This window comes from Helianthus annuus, chromosome 5 (genome assembly GCF_002127325.2).
Source record: "Helianthus annuus cultivar XRQ/B chromosome 5, HanXRQr2.0-SUNRISE, whole genome shotgun sequence".
Classification (NCBI taxonomy): domain Eukaryota; kingdom Viridiplantae; phylum Streptophyta; class Magnoliopsida; order Asterales; family Asteraceae; genus Helianthus; species Helianthus annuus.
This window is the reverse complement of record NC_035437.2, coordinates 90,455,355-90,477,147: the sequence shown is the minus strand read 5'-3', so window position 1 is coordinate 90,477,147 and position 21,793 is coordinate 90,455,355. Positions and strand designations below refer to the sequence as shown.

Below are 21,793 nucleotides of genomic sequence, written 5' to 3'. Positions count from 1 at the left end.
AGAAAAATGGTTAAAAGGTGTGATATTAGTAAGTAAAATAAAAGGGATTTTTTTTCTTCTATTGAATTCTATCTACTCCATGGAGTTCAATGATCACAAAGACCACTCCCCTCTTCGGTAACTATCACCTGATTCCTCTACCTGCACATGGTACCTGAGCAACCGGCAACAGGGTACCCATGACTTGACTACAGCCCGGACAGGAGTACCGAGGATGCCCCGCCCTCCCTTAAAATACTCTTTTGAGGCTAAGACCCAAGCAAGGATTTAGTTAGAAGCTCCATTCATTCAAGTTCATTTGACTTTTGCATATCCAGACCAATCTGTATTGATTCATTGCAACCTATCTACGAGCAGTTGTGCTTTAGGTTCTTAGTTTGGTCTGTTTTTTTTTTTTTTTAAATTTGTTTGTGATGTAGACACCTTCGTACATGTTAAGACTATTAGTTAATGGCCCAAAATATGTGGTTTTCGATCTAAGTTCGACCGTTGATCTCACCCAGAAATACGTGGACAAAACTGGTACAATTTACAGATCATTTAATAAACATTGCAAGTGAAGTGTTGTTTACCTATTTCTCAACTCAAGTGCAAGGTTTCTAGCATGCTTTAAACACTGCAGCCTTGTTGCAGAATCAACATCTTCTGACAACGCCAATTTCAGATTCGAAGAAAATTCTTTGAAGGCCTTTGCTTCTCGACTTTCATCTGATTCTTCTAAATTCTTCTGTGCCAACCGATTTTTACGCCTGTCGCCCACTGCTTCTTCCAATTTCATGGCCATCACACTTGCCCGATTTATACATGACAAGGGTAGCTGTAAATCAATGATTATTTATAAATCTTTTTTTAAAAAAGCGTCAAAAAGATTTTGTGGGTCAACCCATCCCATTTCAACAACCCATTCACCAACCCGCCCATCTTTGACTCCTCTAATTTTCAGATATAGGTGGACAGTAGGCAGGCTCATTTCAACAAATATGTCCTGGAGATTTCTTTAACCGAGAAGAAGTCAAAGTCAACTGACCTGTGCAAGCTGTGCGACTTTAAATCCAAAACTCCTTTCAGAAACACCAGGAACAAGCTTATAAAGGTAAACAATGTCTTCACAGTCACCATTTGAGTTGATTGTACATTCATCCTTCTGTGACGTAAGATATGAAACATGATACGACCCAACACGGCCAGTCAACCCTTTAGTCAAACTGACTATTTCTGGATAATGAGTGACAAATAGCACCATACATTTTTTCTGCTCTAACAAATATTGCAATGTAGCATAAGCAATTGCAACCCCATCATGTGTGCTTGTGCCTCTACCGAGCTCATCAAGAATCACTAAAGATTGGTCCGTGCAAGTATCAAGTATATGAGAAGCCTCACCCAATTCTTCTAAAAATGTGCTTCTTCCCTGCTGAATGTTATCACAAGCTCCCATTCTTGTGTAAATTCCATCTAACACGTGCAGTTTTGTTGATGATGCTGGTACAAAGGAACCAACCTAAAGGAAAAGCCGAAAAGGTGAGCATTTATTTAGTTTTTTCTATTACTTCAAGTTCCAATAACTACAAGGATGTTTCTGCTGTTTGAGGTCATAATATATAATCACATAGTTGGATATTTATATGTTTGGTAGTTGCTCATTAGTTAAAAAATAAAGGGATATTGGCCTTCTAATAATCCTTACTAGACGTCATTGGCCATTGGCAGGCCCATCTTTTTTTATTCCCTCTGACAGTCCCACCTTTCAACTATTTTTCCTCCACCAGTTCTCAGTTAAAAAAGGTTAATGGAGTTAAGTTTTTTTTTCCGAATTACAAACTGGCGTTTTAGGGCTTTTGATCAGAACGAGGATACGAGTCGAATGATGTAAAACTTACCTCGAAACGGTGCTCCAAACGACTTGATTTTTGTTAATTGCAAGTTTAAACACCCAAATTGAAGCACCGTTTTCGTCGTTTGGAGCACAATTTCAAGGTAAGTTTTACATCATTCGACTCGTATCCTCATTCTGATCAAAAGCCCTAAAACGTCAGTTTGTAATTCGGAAAAAAACTTAACTCCGTTAAGTTTTTTTAACTGAGGACCGGTGGAGAAAAAATAGTTGAAAGGTGGGACTGTCAGGAGGGAAAAAAGGGTAGGACTATCAATGGCCAATGACATCTAGTACGGATTATTAGAGGCCAATATCCCAAAGATAAATACAATTGACAAAAAAGACTTGTTTCTTGTAAAAATGATTACTGATTGTTAAGAAACTACAAGATTAAATTACCAAAAAGAGCGATATTTTCGAAATATAAGGAGAAGTCTCTAATCAGATCAAAGGAAGAGGAAAACAAGTAATACTTACTTTATAGATAGAGTTAATTGCCATTTTAGTCCCTGTGGTTTAGGCCATTTTGCCAGTTTAGTCCAAAGGTTTCATTTTTAACATCTGAATCCAAAAATGTTTCATCGTTGCCATTTTGGTCCAACTGACTTAACCCCATCCATGCTTCTCAGTTAGTCAAGGGGCATTTTTGTCATTTCCTCTATTATTTTAATTAAGGTTTTTATTAAAGTGCCATTTTTGGGTTTTGTTGTTTATTACTCTGTTCTATCGTGATCATCATCATATAACACCACCTCCACTGCAAACAGTCCCCATACATGATTCCGGAACGGCACACCGAACCCAATCATCTTTCATCTTCGTTCGCCGTCTTTCGTCATAACCATCACCTCGCACACCGTCGATCATCGTCGTTCCACACACTTAACTGCACACCGGAACCGTCACTCAACTCCGATTATCTTCATCGTCTCCGGCAGATTCCGTCGAATCACCACCTCCGATCACGACACCATCACCTTCTCCGTTTCGGTATCGAGTTCGAATTCGGGTTTCCTAAACCATCTCCGACCACTATAATCACACAACCATCATCATCATCATCGGACATCAACCAACCTGCTACGTTCACGTTCCGGTTACAACTTTCAACGCCGTTCACCGTGAACCTTCCACGACATCACCATCTTCATTAATCACCTCTGTCTGCCTCCTCCGTCGCATTTTCTTCTCCGACGTGCTACACCGTAACACCTCCAATCACCACACCTGCCACTGATCATTTTTTTAACCTGAACGTCTCCGGTTACCTGTCTCCTCCACACCTCCGTTCAGTAACAATCATCACCCTCGCAACCATCTTCGAGCTACTATCTCCGACCACCGTATCACCGCACAATTTCTTCTCCGGCCATCATCGAAATCCGAAACAGTGTTCACAACGTCCATCGATTATCATCATCTCCAGCGGCTGAGGAAATAGGGTTTTGGTTCCAGGTGTTAAACGAAGAAGACGAACGGCGTTTGAACTTTATATGATGAAGATGATGATGATGATGATGATAGAACAGGGTAATAAACAACAAAACCCTAAAATGGCACTTTAATAAAAACCTTAATTAAAATAATAGAGGAAATGACAAAAATGCCCCTTGACTAACTGAGGAGCATGGATGGGGTTAAGTCAGTTGGACCAAAATGGCAACGATGAAACCTTTTTGGATCCAGATGTTAAAAATGAAACCTTTGGACTAAACTGGCAAAATGGCCCAAACCACAGGGACTAAAATGGCAATTAACTCTTATAGATAAATATGAAATAATCAGAATCAGATAATCAAGTGTAGCAAAACAGGCCGTAAAAGCATTTCTTTCTGTTGTTTGAAGTAGTAATATCGAATACAGTTTCAGTTATTTAAAGAGCTACGGTCACTGATTAATTAAGCAACTAGCAGATTAAATGAACAAATACACTTTTGTAGAAGAAGAGATTATGTGGTATACAGGTCTTCTAAATTAGGTCAAGAGATGTAATTTTATTTTACTCGTAGTCGTAGATATAAACTACTTAAATTAACCCGTGCTTAAAAGCAGAACATGCTTATCTCAATATTAAAAACCAACTAAACTAGGTTAGAACACAAAATCCAAACACCAACTAGATAAGATGGTGTAATTTGTTTAAGGATAAATTGCACTTTTCGTCCTTTATGTTTCTACAGACGTTGTCCTTTAACTTTAAAAATTACAGTGTATGTCCTTTATGTTTGCAATCATTAACGGGCGGTGTCCTTTCAGCTAAACCCAGTTAACTTTTTATGTAAAACCCCTCACGTGGACATCACGTGAGGGTATTCTCGTTTTTGTACCTCCTAAAATCTGCAAAAAGAGGGTATCCTCTCCCTCGATTCACAAAATTTAGGGGGTAAAAGGACGAGAATACCCAAACGTGATGTGTAAGTGAGGGGTTTTAACATAAAAAGTTAATTGGTTTTAGCTGAAAGGACACGGCCCGTTAATGATTGCAAACATAAAGGACATACAGTGTAATTTTTAAAGTTAAAGGACATCGCCTGTCGAAACATTGAAACGTAAAGGACGAAAAGCGCAATTTAGCCATTTGTTTAATAAAGGCAATATCATACCTGTGCCATAATAGCAATGAGAGCCACTTGCCGTATATAACAACTCTTTCCACCCATATTTGGTCCTGTAACAACCTGACAATACTCCCCATCCGCATGTAAACTTGTATCATTCGGGACAAAACTATCTTGTAACATAGTCTCCAATACCTGCTCATGGTTGACGATGTAAGCACATGCAGAACACAAGCATAAAAAGATTTTTTATATACCGGATGGCGCCCTGAGGATATACATATCTGAACAGGTTCACTATCCTCAACAAAAACAGGGCGAATATAGTCCTGAGAGTAAGAAAATACACAAGTTGAGGTATCAAATACTTAAGAGGCGGAGCCGTTTATGAACTGATGGAACCTTGTTTCTTGCAAGAAGAGCAAGAGAATGTAAGCAATCCAAAGCTGCTAGTGCTTGAACAACACTTTGAAACTCAGAATAGTATTTGCTGAACTCATTTAAAAAGTTGTGCCATGCTGAGCGGCACACAACAAGGAGCTCCTCATTAGCCAATGACAGGTGGTCTAAAGCCACCAACACTTCTGGTGCATGATAGCGTATAGTCTTCTTAGTACTGTTAACCTTCACCCAATTTGAAGGAGCCTTTACATCTAGTGGCAACTGCATTTAACACTATAGCTAATGAGAGACATACAAAATCACATATAGCATTGCAGGTCACATACAAAGTTAAGCTTCAGAAACATAGCTATTTCAAGATAAATTGATTGATCGATGAGGCTTTAAAAGCAATTGTTTTCGGATGTGCCTTTGTTGTTTGAAGTTCTAACAATTAGATAATCCAGATACTTGCGTGTTTCACCAGGTCTGATTACTTATGAAATTAATAAATAAAAGAGTAAATTGCCAAAATCGCCCCTGAGGTTTGGGCATGTTTGACATTTTCATCCAAAACAATATTTTGTACCATATAGTCCTTCACTTTTGGGATTTTTTGCCATTTTCATCCAAACGTCCGACTTTTTTGCCAAAATCGTCAATGATTTTTGTGATTTTTTGCCATTTTCATCTAAATGTTTGATAGAAAAAATAAAGCAAATTAGACGTTTGGATGAAAATGGCAAAAAATCCCAAAAGTGAAGGACTATATTGTACAAAAAAGAGCAAACATGCCCAAGCCTCAGGGACGATTTTGGCAATTTACTCTATATAAAATGACTAAACAATATTTTAGTTAAAAAGGAGGGGTAACTAGGTAATGTTGTTTTATCCTTTGATGATCAGCTGATTATTTGACCCAAAAATAATTAGATAATCAGAAATAGGATACGTTTATCCAAATGTTGAAATGCAAATCTAAACAGCCATTAACTACCTCTATCAGATGAGTCGTTCCAGACACACTCATGAACTCCAGCTTCTGATTTTTCAATTGTTTACGGTATAAACCAATTAACAAATCTAATTTCTCCATTGCCTGCTTCACTTTGGCCCTTGCTGCACCAACCTGTTCATTGTTAAAAAGATCAAACAAAATGTATAATTCAAGCTCTTTCATTAAGGCCACACACCTATTTAACTACTTTAGGCCACCCAAATATGTATCCAACTAACGAATCAAACCAAAAACATGTTCATGATGAAAACTTCATTCAAATTTTTGACCATTCAAAATATTTTTACTCCACAAAGGTAACGAAGGGTAATCAGAATTGTTTTTTTTTTTTTTTTTTTTAATAAAATCACATTCGCCATCCAGCCTGTGCTTTACGGATCCAGTAACACTTTGGGTGTCTATAAAAATAGTTTAAACAAATAGAAAAGGTACGGCAAAATGCAGACATAATTCATATTAGGAAACCTCTTCAAATTGTCCTTCTGAAACAACAAACAGATTGGAAAGATCCCTTTGTTCAGCGGCTTCCTTGTTCAAGGCAGAGAGCAGCTTTGCTGCGGTAGAAATTATGCTGGATGATGATGCGGTCAAAGTCAACCTTTTCAGCAATGAAGAATGAATGGCCTCTTCTTCAACTCGAAGCTGCTGAAGCTGTTTCCCTGATACTATGATGGCTTGAATGACTGCTATGAACTGTCATCGAACTCGAAATTAGATACAAACTTCCAAGACGTCAGCTTAGGCTAAAGATAGCAATTAAAACCCATTTCTGAACGAACATGCCCATTTTGGTTATGGCGGGCCCAAGTGTATTCACAATGCGTTTCAATTCAATATGGTTTCTTCCACATACTTAAAAGTTTTGTTTTGTATAAAATTCAAGAAACGAAAAGATAAGAGAAAAAACGTTCGTTGGGTCGGCCCACCCTAGTCCTTTTTGACAGGTTGCCTAACCCATTCATTTTTTCCACCTTCAAGGTATGCAACAGATTCAGTACCTCAGATGCGGTGGCAGTTCGATGGAAAATTCTTGTAATTCCGCGTTGGATATCAGGCAACCTTCCTAAATTAGTCAAAACTGAAGTAAACAATTGATGGAATCGCAAACCACCATATGCATTAGGAGAATTCATTGATTCAAGAATCGCAGAAACAGCTTCAAGACGAGCATTAATCATGTTTCTGTCGCGTAAAGGATGACTCGCCTGGATCATGAGGTAATTTCCAATTACCAAACAACGGATTCCATAGACAATAGCAGACATGAAAAAAGATCACACGCTCAAGAAAAATAACGATGACAATGATTAGAGGTCATAATGATGACTACCAAGTCAAAAAAAAAAAAATTATAAAAAAATAAGCTAATTAAGAAATTAGTCTAATGAGTTAAAAAAAGTCTTCTGAAGTGTATTTTTAATTCATACCCTTCAAATCATTTATCCAGGAAATAAACTTATTCTTGGAAAACAACAGTTTTTGAAATCATATTTGGCACAAACTATTTGCTAAAAGTTCACAAGTTTTGAACCAAAAATTAAGTGTGTTGGTCAACCTGACCCATACAAAAATACTCGTTACCCAACCTGACCACTAAATATGAATGCAAGAAGACAGATTGAAGCATACCCAGTGCCTGAGAAGCCTTGAACCACATGTGGTAAGCGTTTGATTCATACACTCAAACAAGGAGCCAGACTCAGAACCATCGGTGTTGTTCTTCAGAACCTAAATGCAGTTAGGCTACTTACATGAATTAAATTAGCCAACACCTAATTTTGAATTTTAGATATTGTATGGGGAATTAAATGTCAAAGGGAAATTCGAATACAAGATTTATATGTAAGGCATTGCCAATTGAAAATATGACAAACCTCTAACTGTTGCATAGCATTGGCTGAAAGGATCATCTCCACATTATTAGAAAAAGGCCGAAATGGATCTCCCAAGCACAGAATCCTTTCCAAACCAAATTGTTTCAAATGATTGATGGTCAAGGCCAATGCCTGAACAACCAAATCAGGCATGCCCATTACCGCCTGTATATATGGTAAAAAAAAAAAAAAAAAAAAAAACAGATAAGATATAACTAGATCTCAAAACCGGTATTTGCACTCGCCATCTTCTTCTAGATCTTTTATTGATATCTTGGTATCGTTCTTATCTTAATAGTTGAATGAAAAGAAACAAATTTACCAATTGATTTTTAGTCTTTCCATTTAACTCTACAGATTCTCCCTGAGGAGTATCGCTGTCGCCTATTTTCTCATAAGCAGACATTACTTCAGCCAGTGCACCACCATCTTTATAGCGATCTCGAGATGCCCGTTCCATCCGTACATTTGAAGCAGGTCCAGCATATGCAACTAACAACTACACAAGAAACAGAAAGCTCAGTAATTAATTAAACAAAAAATATAACATAAAAAGCCAACTTTTTCGATTTATCATATGAAATGGTATTATTGATGATCATTTAGTGACGGGACTGCATACATACAAGCAAAGATCAAGTGACGTAGCCCTTAATAAAAGATCCGGGTAGGTAGGTGTTTGGACGTGTGTTCGATAGTGAGTATGATAACAGAATAATAATAATATCCATACGATATTAAGACAATATGTTTGGGTGAGCTTCTACTGTTTGAAGCTATGATAATCATATGTTTCAGTCAACAATATTATCCATGTAACATTTATTTATGGGGTCAAAACTACCTTCTCGGTTAGCTTAGATAACGGATCACCAAGAAGCAATTCAGCAGGACACAAGGTCAATATCTTAGCTTCCAGCCCGGTTCTTAACAAATTATCATCAAACTCTCCAAAAACAACATCTCCGGTCGAAATCTCAACACCCACAATCCCAATCTTCACATGAGTCCCCTCCACACCAACAACCTCATTATCAACAACACAAACCAAATAATTATTACAAGACACACACCCATCCTCTCCCTCACCCACATCCTCAGCAGCTTCAAGGGTAGCCTTGGTATACAAGGCGGACAAGCCACGACAAAAGGGGCCCAATTTATTCGACCCATGAGCCTTAATCGAGGCGGTCTCCGTCTGCTTGACAACACCCACTTTATACCCTGCACTCACCAACCTCCTCACATAAACATTCAATCTAAAAGTGGGTACACTGGCTGTCAAAAAATTATGATCCATATGTGCATAAATCCCCAAAACTCTAGCAGCATTCTCCGCATCTTGGCCGAAAAACCGAAACCTGTAACCGACTTCAATCATCAAAAGAACATCTTGGTATTTATGTTTAAGTTGAACTACTTGTTGCTCTAGTGGAGTGTATTTAGGGTTTGATAAGACATTGGTACTTGAAGTGAAAACTTGATCATCATCATCACAGGGTTGTAGAAGTTTGTTAAGAAACTTTTGGTGGAGAGTAGGGTTTTGAGAGGGTTCTGGAGAGTTGGGGTTGGAGGGGGAAATGAGGTGGGAGGTACGGCGGCGTTTGAGAGGGGAGAAGGTGACTGTGGCGGAGATATTAGGAGATGTTGACGATGGTGGTGGTGGTGGTGGTGGTGGTGGGGGAGAAGAGGGTTTGGGTTTTGGAGCGAAGAAACGGGAGATGACTTGTTGTTTTTGCTTTCCCATTGTGATGACGATGACGGTGGGGGTTTATGGGGTTTTGGAGTGTACGTGTTGCCGCGCTTTTTGTGGGAAACCTAGGGGTGAAAGAAAAGGACCGACCGACCGACACCCAAGTGTCGCATGTTGCCGAGTGGCCTTATCAGTTTAGACCATGGGCTACGGTGGGCCGGGGGTTTGAGGCATGGGTTGACACGTGGACTTTGAGGGGCACCACTGGTTAGGTATGGCGGGGCGTGACTAGCCCGCGTGGGTTTTATAGTAGTTGGGGTATAGGTTTGGCTTGGCCAAATGTTGTTTTTTAAATTTAAATCCTAGCCACCTATAGCCTAGCCAACCCAGCCAATGCGAGCCGGCCACGGAAGACCGCTAGGCCCGCTCAACGCCCGGGCTGAAACCCCCGCCCAAGGGGCCACGCCGAAACCCAAGCCCACCCAGGGTGGTGACTTGGACATTTGTACCCAACCCACGCCCCAACTCCTGCCCCATACCACATAGTCTTAGTTTAAGTTTATATAAGCATGGCACACTTGATGGTTCAAGCAGATAAGGATGACCGGTCTAAACCGATCCAAATTCAATGACTTTGGATCAAACCAAACTAGTTTAAAAAGCATAATGGTTAGAATTAAAACAAACTTTGGTCAAGATAAAATCATGTTGAAATGAGTTGTTTTAGAAAAGAAATACCAAAATAGGTTTACCCACTATGATGATTAGTGTCGACGGTGGGAGCGACTACGAGGTGGCGTCAAGGGTGGTAGTGGTGGTGTGGCAGTGGCGACGGGTGCATTGGTGTTGATGGAGTGGATGCTACAATAACAATGATGAGGACGGCCGCAAAGGTGCGTTAGCAAAGCCAACAAAAACGAGTATGTTGTAGAGACAAATGGTCATGAGGGGTGCTATTTAGATCTTTGTAAGTTAGCATTTTTTATAACTAGTGGAAAACCAGCGCGTTGTCGCGGGGCACATTTGAAATGCTTTATATAGTCATGGAAATTACGATAGTATCTATCTGAAATGCTTTATATAGTAAAGTTTTATATCCCATGCGTGCGTTGCGCGCAGAACACTATGTATCCATTTTATGGCTAAAATCATAGGTGAGCATGGTCATAAAATCATAATATGTTGAGTTACATGCAACCATTTTATAGGTGGCTTAGTAGACTTCGTCTGATATACAAAAGAGCAGTGGTAGTATAGTAATATCCAAACATCAAGCCGTATAAAACATAAAGTTGAAGTCCTGGACATCTCCTAAAGAACAACCACAATCCTACTAAATAACAACAAAAAGTAGTTGATTATCCCAACACTTGGTGCAACTAAAGCATCGTTGTTCGATGTCTTCCCACCATTTGCAAAAAAAAAAAAAAAAAAAAAAAGTTCCTTACATGTTTCTGCCACCAAGAGGTGGGGTCTATTTGCTACAACCATGTTTCAAAAAAACTTGCTTGTCTTCTTTTGTTATCATATACAATGATTTGTTCATAATGCCTAAAAATATAACGATAAATGATTAGCATAAACAGTTTATATTAGTTATATCAAATTTTTAAATAACACAGCATGATTATGTTTTTACAAGATATAACTAATCTCCATCAACAAAAAAGGAGGCTACAGAGTCTACCAACCATATATTATATTGTATATAGGGTGAGAATTGGCTAAAAAGTCCATTTTTCCTACAAAGTGTAGGAAGTGTTCTAAGGGTGACATGTGGCATTTAAATCTATCTAATATACTAAAAGAATTCTCCTTACTCACATGGCCTATTCTTAGCCAATCATTTTGTTGATATGGACACCCTCTTTGGCCACAGAATTAATCTTGGGCGCCATTCTCTTTTCCTCTATTTTTCTTTCACGCGGCTTCTTTTACACGCTTTTCATCCATATCATTCAAAAACCCTAATTTTTCTTTAATCCTCCTGAACATCTCTCCCTAACTCTTTCGTTTTCTTTCATGGAGATATCATCAGTATCATTCAAAAACCCTAATTATCATATAGGTGAGGTGATTCTCTGGCGATTTCATACATCTGTGATTTTCTTATACACTGATTAATCTCTAGCAGAGGCGATTCTCATCAAAACGATTAATGGAATCCCTAAAGTGTAACCAGTGGAATTGAATCCAGGTATGTTTATTGTTTTTTACATCGATTATTCAAGCTTTTAATCTTACAATCCTATGAAACTTGTGGTGTTGGCTACTGTCCTTCCTTTCAACCGTCCATCGAGAAACCCTAAAATCTTCAGAAAAGTTTAAAGCTTGAGAGAGAGAGAGAGACAATGGAAACAAGTGGTGGTTTGAGCCATCCATCCAGTGGTGATGTTTGGGTTCCGATTAGAGCATTGGCGACGTTGGCGACGACTAGGTTTCTTTCACTTAAAGGTAATTTCAAGGACTTCTGATACTTTTATATGATCTGTACTTGAATTTTGTAAATTAAATTAAGGGTTTAAGGGGATTCTTAAGATTCGTGAATATTAGAGATGGTAAAGGGGCAACACCTTTTCATTTGGCTGCCTGTAAAGAAGTTATTTATTTCCGATTTTTTTGAATGATGTTCTTTTGATTTTCCGCATTTAACCAGCCCCAAATTTTTGTCAGCAATAATCCATAATGGAATCAAGTTTGTAATCTTTGGATTTTGTTTGTTATTTATTATTTGATATAGTTCATTTCATATCATGCGTTGTACTTTAAATGATGGGTCTGCTCGCCAATTATTTCTAAGCAATCTGGTTAAACACAACCACCAACTATTTGTTTATATGCTATGAGCTGGTTTGGGACAATGGAGCTCCGTTTTCTTAACCGTGTACTAATTGTAGAGCCGAAACTGTTGGAAAGGTAATATTTTGGGTGTGCTTTTCAATATATTTTAGTTATCCCTTTGTGTTGACCTCATTGAAGTTATGTTTGATTTCAGTATGAAACACTTGGTTGGTTATGTGGTAGATTGGGATTTTTGCAATCCTTGGATTGATGGCTACTCTGAATGATAAAGCTTCTAAGATACCATTTGTAAGTACACAACTTTTATACCAAATGTAGAATGATGGAGCTTAAATGGTTCTTTGTTGTTTCTAACCAACCAATGTAATGTGAGTTTCTTAAGGCTCACACAGGTTTATCATATTATGACTTTTATCCAGATTGCATCTGTTCTATTGTGTTATGTTCTGACATTGCATCTGAATCATTCAGGCCTTGAAAGAACTAGAGAAAGCGATTGTCTTATCACCGTTGAGTTTGAATTATAAGGTGGTTGATTACGGCTATTCGTTCTTAACACACTAATCTGATTTTCAAATTTTAACATGTGGGATGAAGCTTTTTTTTGTTTGTAGTTTGGTTGCTAATGTTTTTGTGTATTTGTTTAAAATAAGCAACATAACCACAAAGAGCATATGAAGGTGAGATAGTTTTCAGTAGTGATGCTAATTTCTGAACTAATTTTAGCAATTTGCATATCTTGAAAGTTTAAGGTGTGTACTTAGGGCCGCATGCAAAGTGGGTTAAGTAATAAAGGAATGTATAAATCTTTGTGAAGGTACTGGGGAAACTGGGTTGGTCATGCAATTTGGGTAGCAGGTCAGATGGGATAATTATAAACACGGCTTGCCAACACTTTTCTCTTTTGTTTATTGTAAATTTGTAATTGAGGGGGATTATGTTGGAATATACAAGTTTGACTGAACATACCAAACTATTACTCGATCGCAACTTGACTAAACATACAAGCTATAGTTAGCAGCCTAAAACGCATAAAGTTGATTTTTAGATTATAAAACAATGTTTGTTTAATATTTTATTTGTTTTATAGGATGCACCTGCAGATTTAGTGTCACACCCCAACCAATGGCGGAAACATCGGGGCATGGCACTGAGCGAAACAAATTGTCCAGAAGTTTCCATAACAATCATAATTATCAATTACTTAAAACGACATGTCCCATACCACATCATAAAAGATAGTACAATTATTACAGACAAAATCTCAGACAAATAATTCTGTTCCGACAACTCAGATTTTCAAAATAGAGCAATTGTTTATCTGCTTCTTAGAGACCCTTGATTTAGTTTCTACAAACAACTATTTGTTGGACTCTAGAGCCTTATTCTAGCCTCGCTTTCCTAGCAGAAAAGCTTCCTAATTACCTGTCATATACATTAAAATAAGGTCAATACACATAGTGTAAAGGCGAGTATACAAGTTTGATAATAGCACATATAGAGTTCGAAATAGTTTACGCATAACCAGCACGTACACAGCGGAAAACGAAGCATGTTAGTTATCGACATGAACCTATCGATACCAATGACTGCGGGTTGACTGCCCGAGGCAGTTCGTAATACATGATTACCACTGTAATCCATGCAAATAATTTTCCTTAACAACCCCCGCATGAGCGGGTGCTGAGTCCAAACTATAGTACTATCGTCGTTAAGGCAGGTAGACAACATTCCACGTGTAAACATAACAAACAAGCATTCATTAAGCCACGTATAACATGCGGTAACGGTTAGCGTTTAAAAGTATTGTGTAGTGTGTTCGATTGTGATTTGGAATAAGTAACGTATCTAACACCCAAAAGTGCATAAAGCAAAAAGGGATCGAGTATACTCACAGCGGTTGATGGATTGAAGGGAGCGCTTGAGAGTAGGGTTAGCCTGAATGGGTCGGTAGTATAATGATAAGTAACGCGTAAAATGGAAACAAGTGTTGATGGATCGGACAGCTGGTCGATCGGACGGTAGTCTGATCGGACGGCTGGCCGTGCGGTTGACAGTCCGTTCGGACAGTTGTCCGGTCGGACGGTAATCCGATCGGATGACTGTTCGAGTGGATTGTTTCTTCCTTTGAGTAAGATGTGTTTGTGTATGATGGTTTGACTTTTGAAGTTTTTGTTGCAGTATTTGAAGACATTGAAGTATCTTTACCTTTCAGGTCGGTCGATCGGACGGTCGTTCGATCGGCCGGCAACCCGATCGGCTAGTACTTCAGTGATGATCATGTTCTCAGCAAAATGTCACTTGATCGGACAGTAGTTCGATCGGGTGGCATTCCTAGTGCATTGAACATGTTGAAAAATCGATTAAGTGTTGAAGTCAAGTATCTCATGATCCGAAGAGTAATTCAATCGGATGGTAGTCCGATCGGATAGCAGTTCGTTCAATACTCGAACTTCAAATAAGTTGGTTAAGTGTGGGACCCATGTGCTAGCCGTACGGCTGACCAGTCGTTCGGCTGCCTGTCCATTCGGCGGGTTGTCCGTTCGGATAGCAGTCCGATCGGACAGCACCTTGTCCTGGTCGGCATGTTCGTCTCGCACTTGGTTGTTTTGATTGTTTATCGTTTTATCGAGGTATTTTGATAACGAGCCAAATAACAGGAACCTCGTCATTACTTGGTTCTCCTGATCGAACAGGAATCACCCACGTCCGGTTAGCGAACGGTTCGGGACGGTGTTTAATGTTTAACCCGAAATCGGTGAACCTCGTGGATGGAATTCGGATCTTGGGCCACGCAAACACCAGAATGATTAGTAAGTCGGCACAAGCTCCGTTTCTATCGGTTTTGAAGGTCATTCAGTGTAAAAGAGTTGAAAGAAAGTTTGGAAACCATCTTTCAATCCCTTTCACCGTGAATATGTTTAGATCTGTGAAAGATCTTTGTTTGTTTATGTGGAAATCGGTTAGATCCAAGTTATTCTTGGTGGATTGAGGCCAAAACATGGAGTTCTTCAAGAACACATGATGACGTCATCCTAGAATACCTTGAATCTTGATGATTTCGCGGTTAAAAGTTAAGATTTAAAAGATAGAAAGGTGTAGGAGTGCGTTTAGATCAAGAAAGTACAAGATTTAGGACGAAATCTTACCGGAATCTTGAGAAATCTGAAGAAAAGTGAGGAACACGAGCTGGTCGGACGTCACTTGCCAAAAGTAGTAAGTTGGAGAGTGACAAGGGGTATTTTTGGCTGATCGGCCAGGCAGCTCGATCGGACAGCCTGTTTGATCGGACGGCAGTCTGATCGGCTGGCTGGTCGATCGGCTGGTAGCCTGATCGATCAGTTGCCTGATTCGAGTGTTCGGTGTCACGATTTTTGATATTTCGATTTCGATTGCGATTGCGATTGCGCATCGCTCGCAATAGAGTTTCCTATTCAAATTACTGTTAATCCCAACTATTCATATCGCGCGCTGTCTCTTCTTCACTAATTATCATAGTTCGATTTCGATTAAGTTCGATTGCGTTTTGGATTGCGATTCGATTGATTACCACATACGACACAAATAAACATGCACAAGTAACACGTAAGGCACACACACACGTATAACAGTCAATCAAAATGCGATGTTCGAGTTGCGAACGCGATTGCGATAAGCGATAACATATGCGATAAATAGCGATAAGTATAACGAATTAAACTTCGATTATTTGCAGGTACTCCACATAATACAACTAACGTACGACATAAAATAGACTAACTTTAGTCAAAGAAGTCAAAACAGGAATTGAGCAAGGAGTGACAGATCGCAATTAGCGATCTTTTCTTCCTTTGACTTCAATCTTGACTTTGACTTTGACTTACGAAACACGGGGTGTTACAGCCTCCCCTTGTTTAGAGAATTTCGTCCCGAAATTAGGCTGAAAGTTGTACAACACCGTGAATCACTTTGGAGAACTTTCTCTGTTGGGATTGAACCCTAACACAGGAACAGATAATGTAAAGCCAAAACCGGATCTCATCAGTGGACCATCAATAAGCAGCATTTTATCCTATGCTCTCCCCTTGACAGTGGTTATCTAACAGCTGATGGATCTTAAGTGCTGCTCAACTACAACAACTGATAAAGCAAACTCTGATGATTATCCAACGACTGCTGAAGACAAACACTGATGCTCTATCTACTGCTGTTTCCTAAGTACTGCTGAAGACTCAAGCACTGCTCTCTCAAAGACTGATCACCTTTGAAGAATGCACTGAAGATTCAACATCTGTGCTTAGGCTACAACAGTGGAACGTGAAGCAGTAGTTTTCCTTAGCTTTGCATTTTACTACTTATCAGATGTTACATGTCAGTAGTTTGTATAGAACAGTGTTTATAGTTTGTTAGGTCGTTAGATGTCACTATCATGGTGAAGTCAGCTGAAGCTCATCAGTAGTTTGGTTTGCCTATAAATATGACAGTATTCTGTACTGTTATACTTGATTCGTTTTGAGTGAGTTCTTCTCCTCAATTCAATCCTTTCATCTTGTACAACCAACTCTGGTGTATCAGGCTGAGGGGGAGTTTAGATTGTAAGCTTGCATTGTAATCTTTTGCTTTTATGTAAATCTTTTGACTTAATGAAAAGCAATTGTTTATCAATCTATACTTTCCTTTGATTGTGTTTACAAAGTTTGCTACTCATTTCCGCTGCACTTATATCATTTCATATGATCTGATTATTCATTTTATGCAAACAAACACAATCATGATGGCCCCAGATCCCAACAATTGGTATCAGAGCTTGGACAGTCAAATTCGATCTAACAATCAATTTGACATAACAGTTCAGCTCAAAAGTTATTGATACTAAAGGATTGGTTGTATTCAGTTGAAAAACAGAGTAACTAGTGAATCATGGTCAAAATGGTTATTCAAAAACTCTGTAAATCAACCAAGATGTCATATGACACACAAATCTCACACAACAAGCGTTTTCATGCATATGCCACTCATAGTTTTCAGATCTGTAAAATATCTGATAAACTATGGGATCATTCTATGTTTTCAAAATTGATTTCAATTGTTGTTTTGATATTTGTGATGTTTTCAATAAACACTAAAGTATGGACCTCAGTTCAGCAAAATTTGTGTTCATCTAAAACACTAGAATATTGCTGACATAGAAAAGAGGGAATAAAACTTTAGTCAAAATCTCTCATGTGCTCTAAGGCAAGTTGAGTATCTTCAAAAGGACCAAATCGACTTTGTCTAAAACACATTGAGAAAACAAGGTGTCAAAACAGTCCTAATCATAAGTGATGTGAGATCTGTAATAAAATGGTCAAAAATGTTCAGATCTCTCAAAACATTGCTTTAAAGTGATTATGGACAAAGTATGTTCAAAATATAATCTCCTAGTGAGTATTTCTGAACATATGAATAAAAAGGGTAAAACGGGAAAAAGAAAATGAGCAAATCTCAAAGTGTGGCTATCTCAAAACTTTTGAAATCAAAAGAAAAGAGTATAAGCATAAAACACTCTTGAGGTTCAAATTAGATCATCAGTGGTCATCATGCAACTGTGTGCATTCATCAATGCAGAAATTGTTCTGGTAGCAATGGCATCTCCAGTGATTATGATTAAAAGAAACTTTCAATCAATTGACAAGAAAATGACCCAAACAATGGTCAAAATAACTTGAGAATAATATGATCATGAATTTACTGGAAAATTGTCGGATCCTTTTGATTATTTTCAAAACTTCATTTGATTTTTGTTAAGGTGTTTTCCTCTAAAATAAAAACCAGATGTATTTTATTTTTTAAAAAATATATTATGATCTTTTACTCATTTTTTTTATATAGTAAAAGTTCATCTCTGGTCTGGATGTAATTACCTTATTTTTGTGTGTAATTACTATCCCTAAATCTGATCAAAAGGAAATGACACACATATCAAGGTCATGTTAAGCTCAAGTTTGGTTTTCACAGATCAAAAATTGATTGCAAATTGATTTAGACTACTGAGATACTCTTGCTCTAGTTCAGGTAATTAGACACAAAATGAGCAGCTCAGGTAGAAATGTCTTCATCATCTGGGATGCTAAACCACTGTCTGAAAAATAGACAGATGGCAAAACCTTGAACAAAATTTCTGAAGATCACTGCTGATAATTTAATCTTGATATTATACATCTAAAATGTGTATTGTTAAGAATAGCATTTCTGGTACTCAACAGATGATAGACAAGAGATTGTGCTTTTACAAGAACAAATCATTTTCTACATCTGAACAAACAGGTGCTAAAAGTATTTGTCAAAAGTCAAAACACTGCTGCACAAACAGTTGTTAAAATGATTCTCATTTTTTTATCCACTGTTGTATCTAAAATGTTGTTGTGCCTAAACATCTGCTCTCTAAAGTCTGTCCACTGCTAAAGTGTCAACCTCTGCTTCTCCAAAACACTGATGTTTGAAATCTTTGTTTCATCCACTGTTACATCCACTGTTTCATTTTATTACCGTTGTAACTACTGATACTTGATCCATCAGTAGTTGTCAAAACAACTGTCTTCCAACATTTTCCATTCCATCAGTTGTTTAACACGTGGTCAGTTTTTAGCCTTCAGATCAAAATAACCGCTGCCACATCAGCAATCACTTTTTCCCTAAATAAAACCCTGATTAAATCCAAACAGAGGATTACACTGTCGAATTGAATTCCAAACATTCTCTTCACAAAGCAGTTTCCCTCTCATAACTCCAAAAATCTTCTTCGATCTTCTTCATAAAAATGACGAAACCAAAATCGAAGCCATCTGCAAAACCAAAATCAAAACCATCATCTTCCTCCACAACATCAGATGCCACTCAAATGGCCGCTGAAACACCGGAGATTCGGTACAAAGCTCCACACAACTATGTAGGTATACTCACAAAACCTACCGATAACCACACCTTCGACTCCATCCTTGACATCCTTTCTGCGTCAAAGTACAAAACTTTGATAACAGCAGACGCTCCTATTTACCTTGATACCCAGAGAGAGTTCTGGAAAAATGCCACCCTTGAAAAACAAGGAGATATCATCGCCGCCATCAACTCCTCGATACAGGGTAAGAAGGTACACATCTCACCAAAATCCATCTCTGAAACCTTTAAACTCGATGATTTGAAAGGAAAAACCTCATTTACTAAAGACGAGTTGGTAAAGGATTTCATGAACAGGGGCTATGCAGAACAACCAAATAGGGATACCCTACAAAAGGGTTACTTCCCTTCTGCACCCAGATTTTTATTCCACACACTGCTCATGTGTGTTTCTAATAAAACAACATCTTTTAATGAGATACCAACAAAAATCCAATGCCTGGGGTACGCAATTTTAAACGATAAAAACTATAACTACTCCCAGGAAATATTTGATGATTTGGTAAAGAACGTTGATAATAAAGCATTTCTGCTCTTTCCAAGATTTCTAAGCTACTATTTTGAACAAAAATTTGTTGAGAAAGATGCAGAATTGCCCAAACAAGGTGTCTCATTCAAAATAAACTGTTTAACAATTGAAACATTTTCAAAAATGATGGCACCAATAAAATTAAAAACAAAGGAGGCTGAGCAGGTTTTAGAAACTGCTACTGATCCTCAAGCAACCACTGCTGAGCCCACTGCTCCAGGTGATCAAAGTAGCACACCCACTGCTTTGAAACCAACACCTGCCACCAAAAAGACCAAAAGAAAAACATCCAGAAAACCCACCAAACCCACACCAAAGGCAACTCTGGAAGATGAGATCCCAGAGTCAATGCCAGTGACAACACAAAAGTCACAAGAAACCACTGCTGCTACTTCCTCACAGCAGTTGGAAGAAAGATCTCAACCTCAACCTAAAACTCCTCCTGCATCCTCACAAAAGGATCAGGTTGTAAGCACAGGGACACCAAATTATGAAGCTCTGTATCCACTCGGATCCATCTTCCACAGTCCTGATCCCAAGGACATGTCTCTTTCAACACCCATACCCTCACCAATCATATTGCCACAATCAATAATACCCCTGTTGCATGTAGTTGATATGGCACAGACACAAACCAGTTCCTCTCTATCACCTATTACTGAGAGTATACCTCCACAAGTAACTGGGTCTGATGCTCATACCTTTGCTAACCCAGCAACAGCTGAGGAGGTTACACCCCCTGAGTTACAAGTAACTCTCGGTGGTAGTTCAAGTGGAGCAGCAACTACAACTGATGGATCAACAGATCTTCAGTTGGACAGTTGTTACATTACTAAGACTCCCTTGAAGGCAATTTCTTCCATGGCAACATCGGTAACCACCAGTGAGTTATCTTTAACTGCTGGTAACATCAAAGGATTATCGAGTGCTGAAGAAAGAAGTCCCCAGTACCAAGAAAAAGGGGCATCAATGGATGACTTTTGGGCCACGGTTCCTAAGTCACACGTTGATAAAACCACCACTGGTGGGGATTCAGATGATCCTGTTAATTCAGGTGATGATTCAAAATACAATGAATTGACGGCCAGAGTTGAAAATCTGGAATCTTCAGTTGCAGAGATAAAAGATATGGTGCAGCAGCTGTTAGAAGCTCAAAAAGCCCAATCATCTGCCGCTCCTGCTCAAGCACCTGCTCCACAAGCATTTGCTGCAAATGAGCTTTGGAATATCTTCCAGCCCATGCTTGAACAACAGCAACAAATGGCTGCTAAAAAGCATGCTAATCAAGTACAAATGCTGACCAACATGGTGGAATCTAGGTTCAAGGACACTCAAGCTGATATCAAGGCTATAAAGGCTAGCATACAACAGAATGCTCAAAGTGAGAAAGGTCCATCTACCATTTTCTTCATGGATACACCCCTGGCAGATAATGCCAAAAAGGGGGAGAAAATTAAGCTAAAAAAGAAAGGTATAGAAGATGGGTTGTACATTGAACCAGAGAAACCAAAAACCTCAAAATCTTCAACTCAAACAGCTGATACAACAGCAGTTACAAAACTGTTGTCAGTAGCCAAACAGCTGCCATCTCATCAACACACACACCTCCAACACACACCACCTCAACACAAATCACCACAACTACTGTTCCACCACCACCACCTGTGTCCACAACACAAAAACCACCATCAAAATCAAAAACCACCAAACCATCATCACCCCCTGCTAAAAGGCAGAAGACAACAGATGTTACAACATCTGTTGTAATGGCAACAGTGGTTGAAACACAAGTTGTTTCAACTTCTGCTAGTCAACCACTGATCACCACCCAAACACCTGCCACAATAACCCCTGCTCAAAAGCAGAAGACATCTGCTGATACATCAGCAGTTGTAATGACAACAGCAGTTGAGACACCAATTGTTTCAACAGTTGTTAGCCAGCCATCCACCACTGCTCTATCATTTCCTATATCTCAACCTAAGCTCTTTAGCAGAAAAAGAAAGCCAATCACTGCCAATGAAGGGATACATGATCCAAATGCTGCACAGTATCCACTGGAACTTGAAGCCATTAAAAATGAGATGAGGCAATTTTATACAGAAGAAGATCCCTCAAAAAGAAAATTCTCTTTACTCATAGGCTAC

At 38.7% G+C, this 21,793-nt stretch overlaps 1 protein-coding gene across 2 annotated transcripts; it reads right to left on the bottom strand.

Moving 5' to 3' along the window:
- Positions 1-363: 363 nt before the first annotated feature.
- On the bottom strand, positions 364-9,586 carry LOC110940551 (DNA mismatch repair protein MSH3). Of its 2 annotated transcripts, none has more exons than XM_022182096.2 (12): positions 8,552-9,585; positions 8,030-8,206; positions 7,708-7,872; positions 7,463-7,561; positions 6,832-7,038; positions 6,299-6,526; positions 5,813-5,944; positions 4,837-5,097; positions 4,692-4,763; positions 4,480-4,629; positions 1,028-1,501; positions 364-817 (listed from the first exon to the last, which is right to left on the bottom strand). In XM_022182096.2, the coding sequence occupies exons 1-12, from the start codon at positions 9,452-9,454 to the stop codon at positions 569-571; spliced, it is 3,117 nt and encodes a 1,038-aa protein (XP_022037788.1). In that variant the 5' UTR covers positions 9,455-9,585; the 3' UTR covers positions 364-568. The 2 variants fall into 2 exon arrangements, with proteins under 2 accessions (XP_022037788.1, XP_035846110.1); XM_035990217.1 differs by having other exon boundaries at positions 451-817; positions 7,708-7,839; positions 8,552-9,586.
- Positions 9,587-21,793: the final 12,207 nt, after the last annotated feature.

Excerpts from the sequence above, each read along its gene's own strand:
- LOC110940551 (XM_022182096.2), bottom strand. The coding sequence starts at position 9,454 with ATGGGAAAGCAAAAACAACAAGTCATCTCCCGTTTCTTCGCTCCAAAA. Across the intron at positions 7,873-8,029 it reads GAAAGACTAAAAATCAATTG|GCGGTAATGGGCATGCCTGA; the intron begins GTAAATTTGTTT and ends CCATATATACAG. Across the intron at positions 4,630-4,691 it reads TATCCTCAGGGCGCCATCCG|GTATTGGAGACTATGTTACA; the intron begins GTATATAAAAAA and ends AACCATGAGCAG.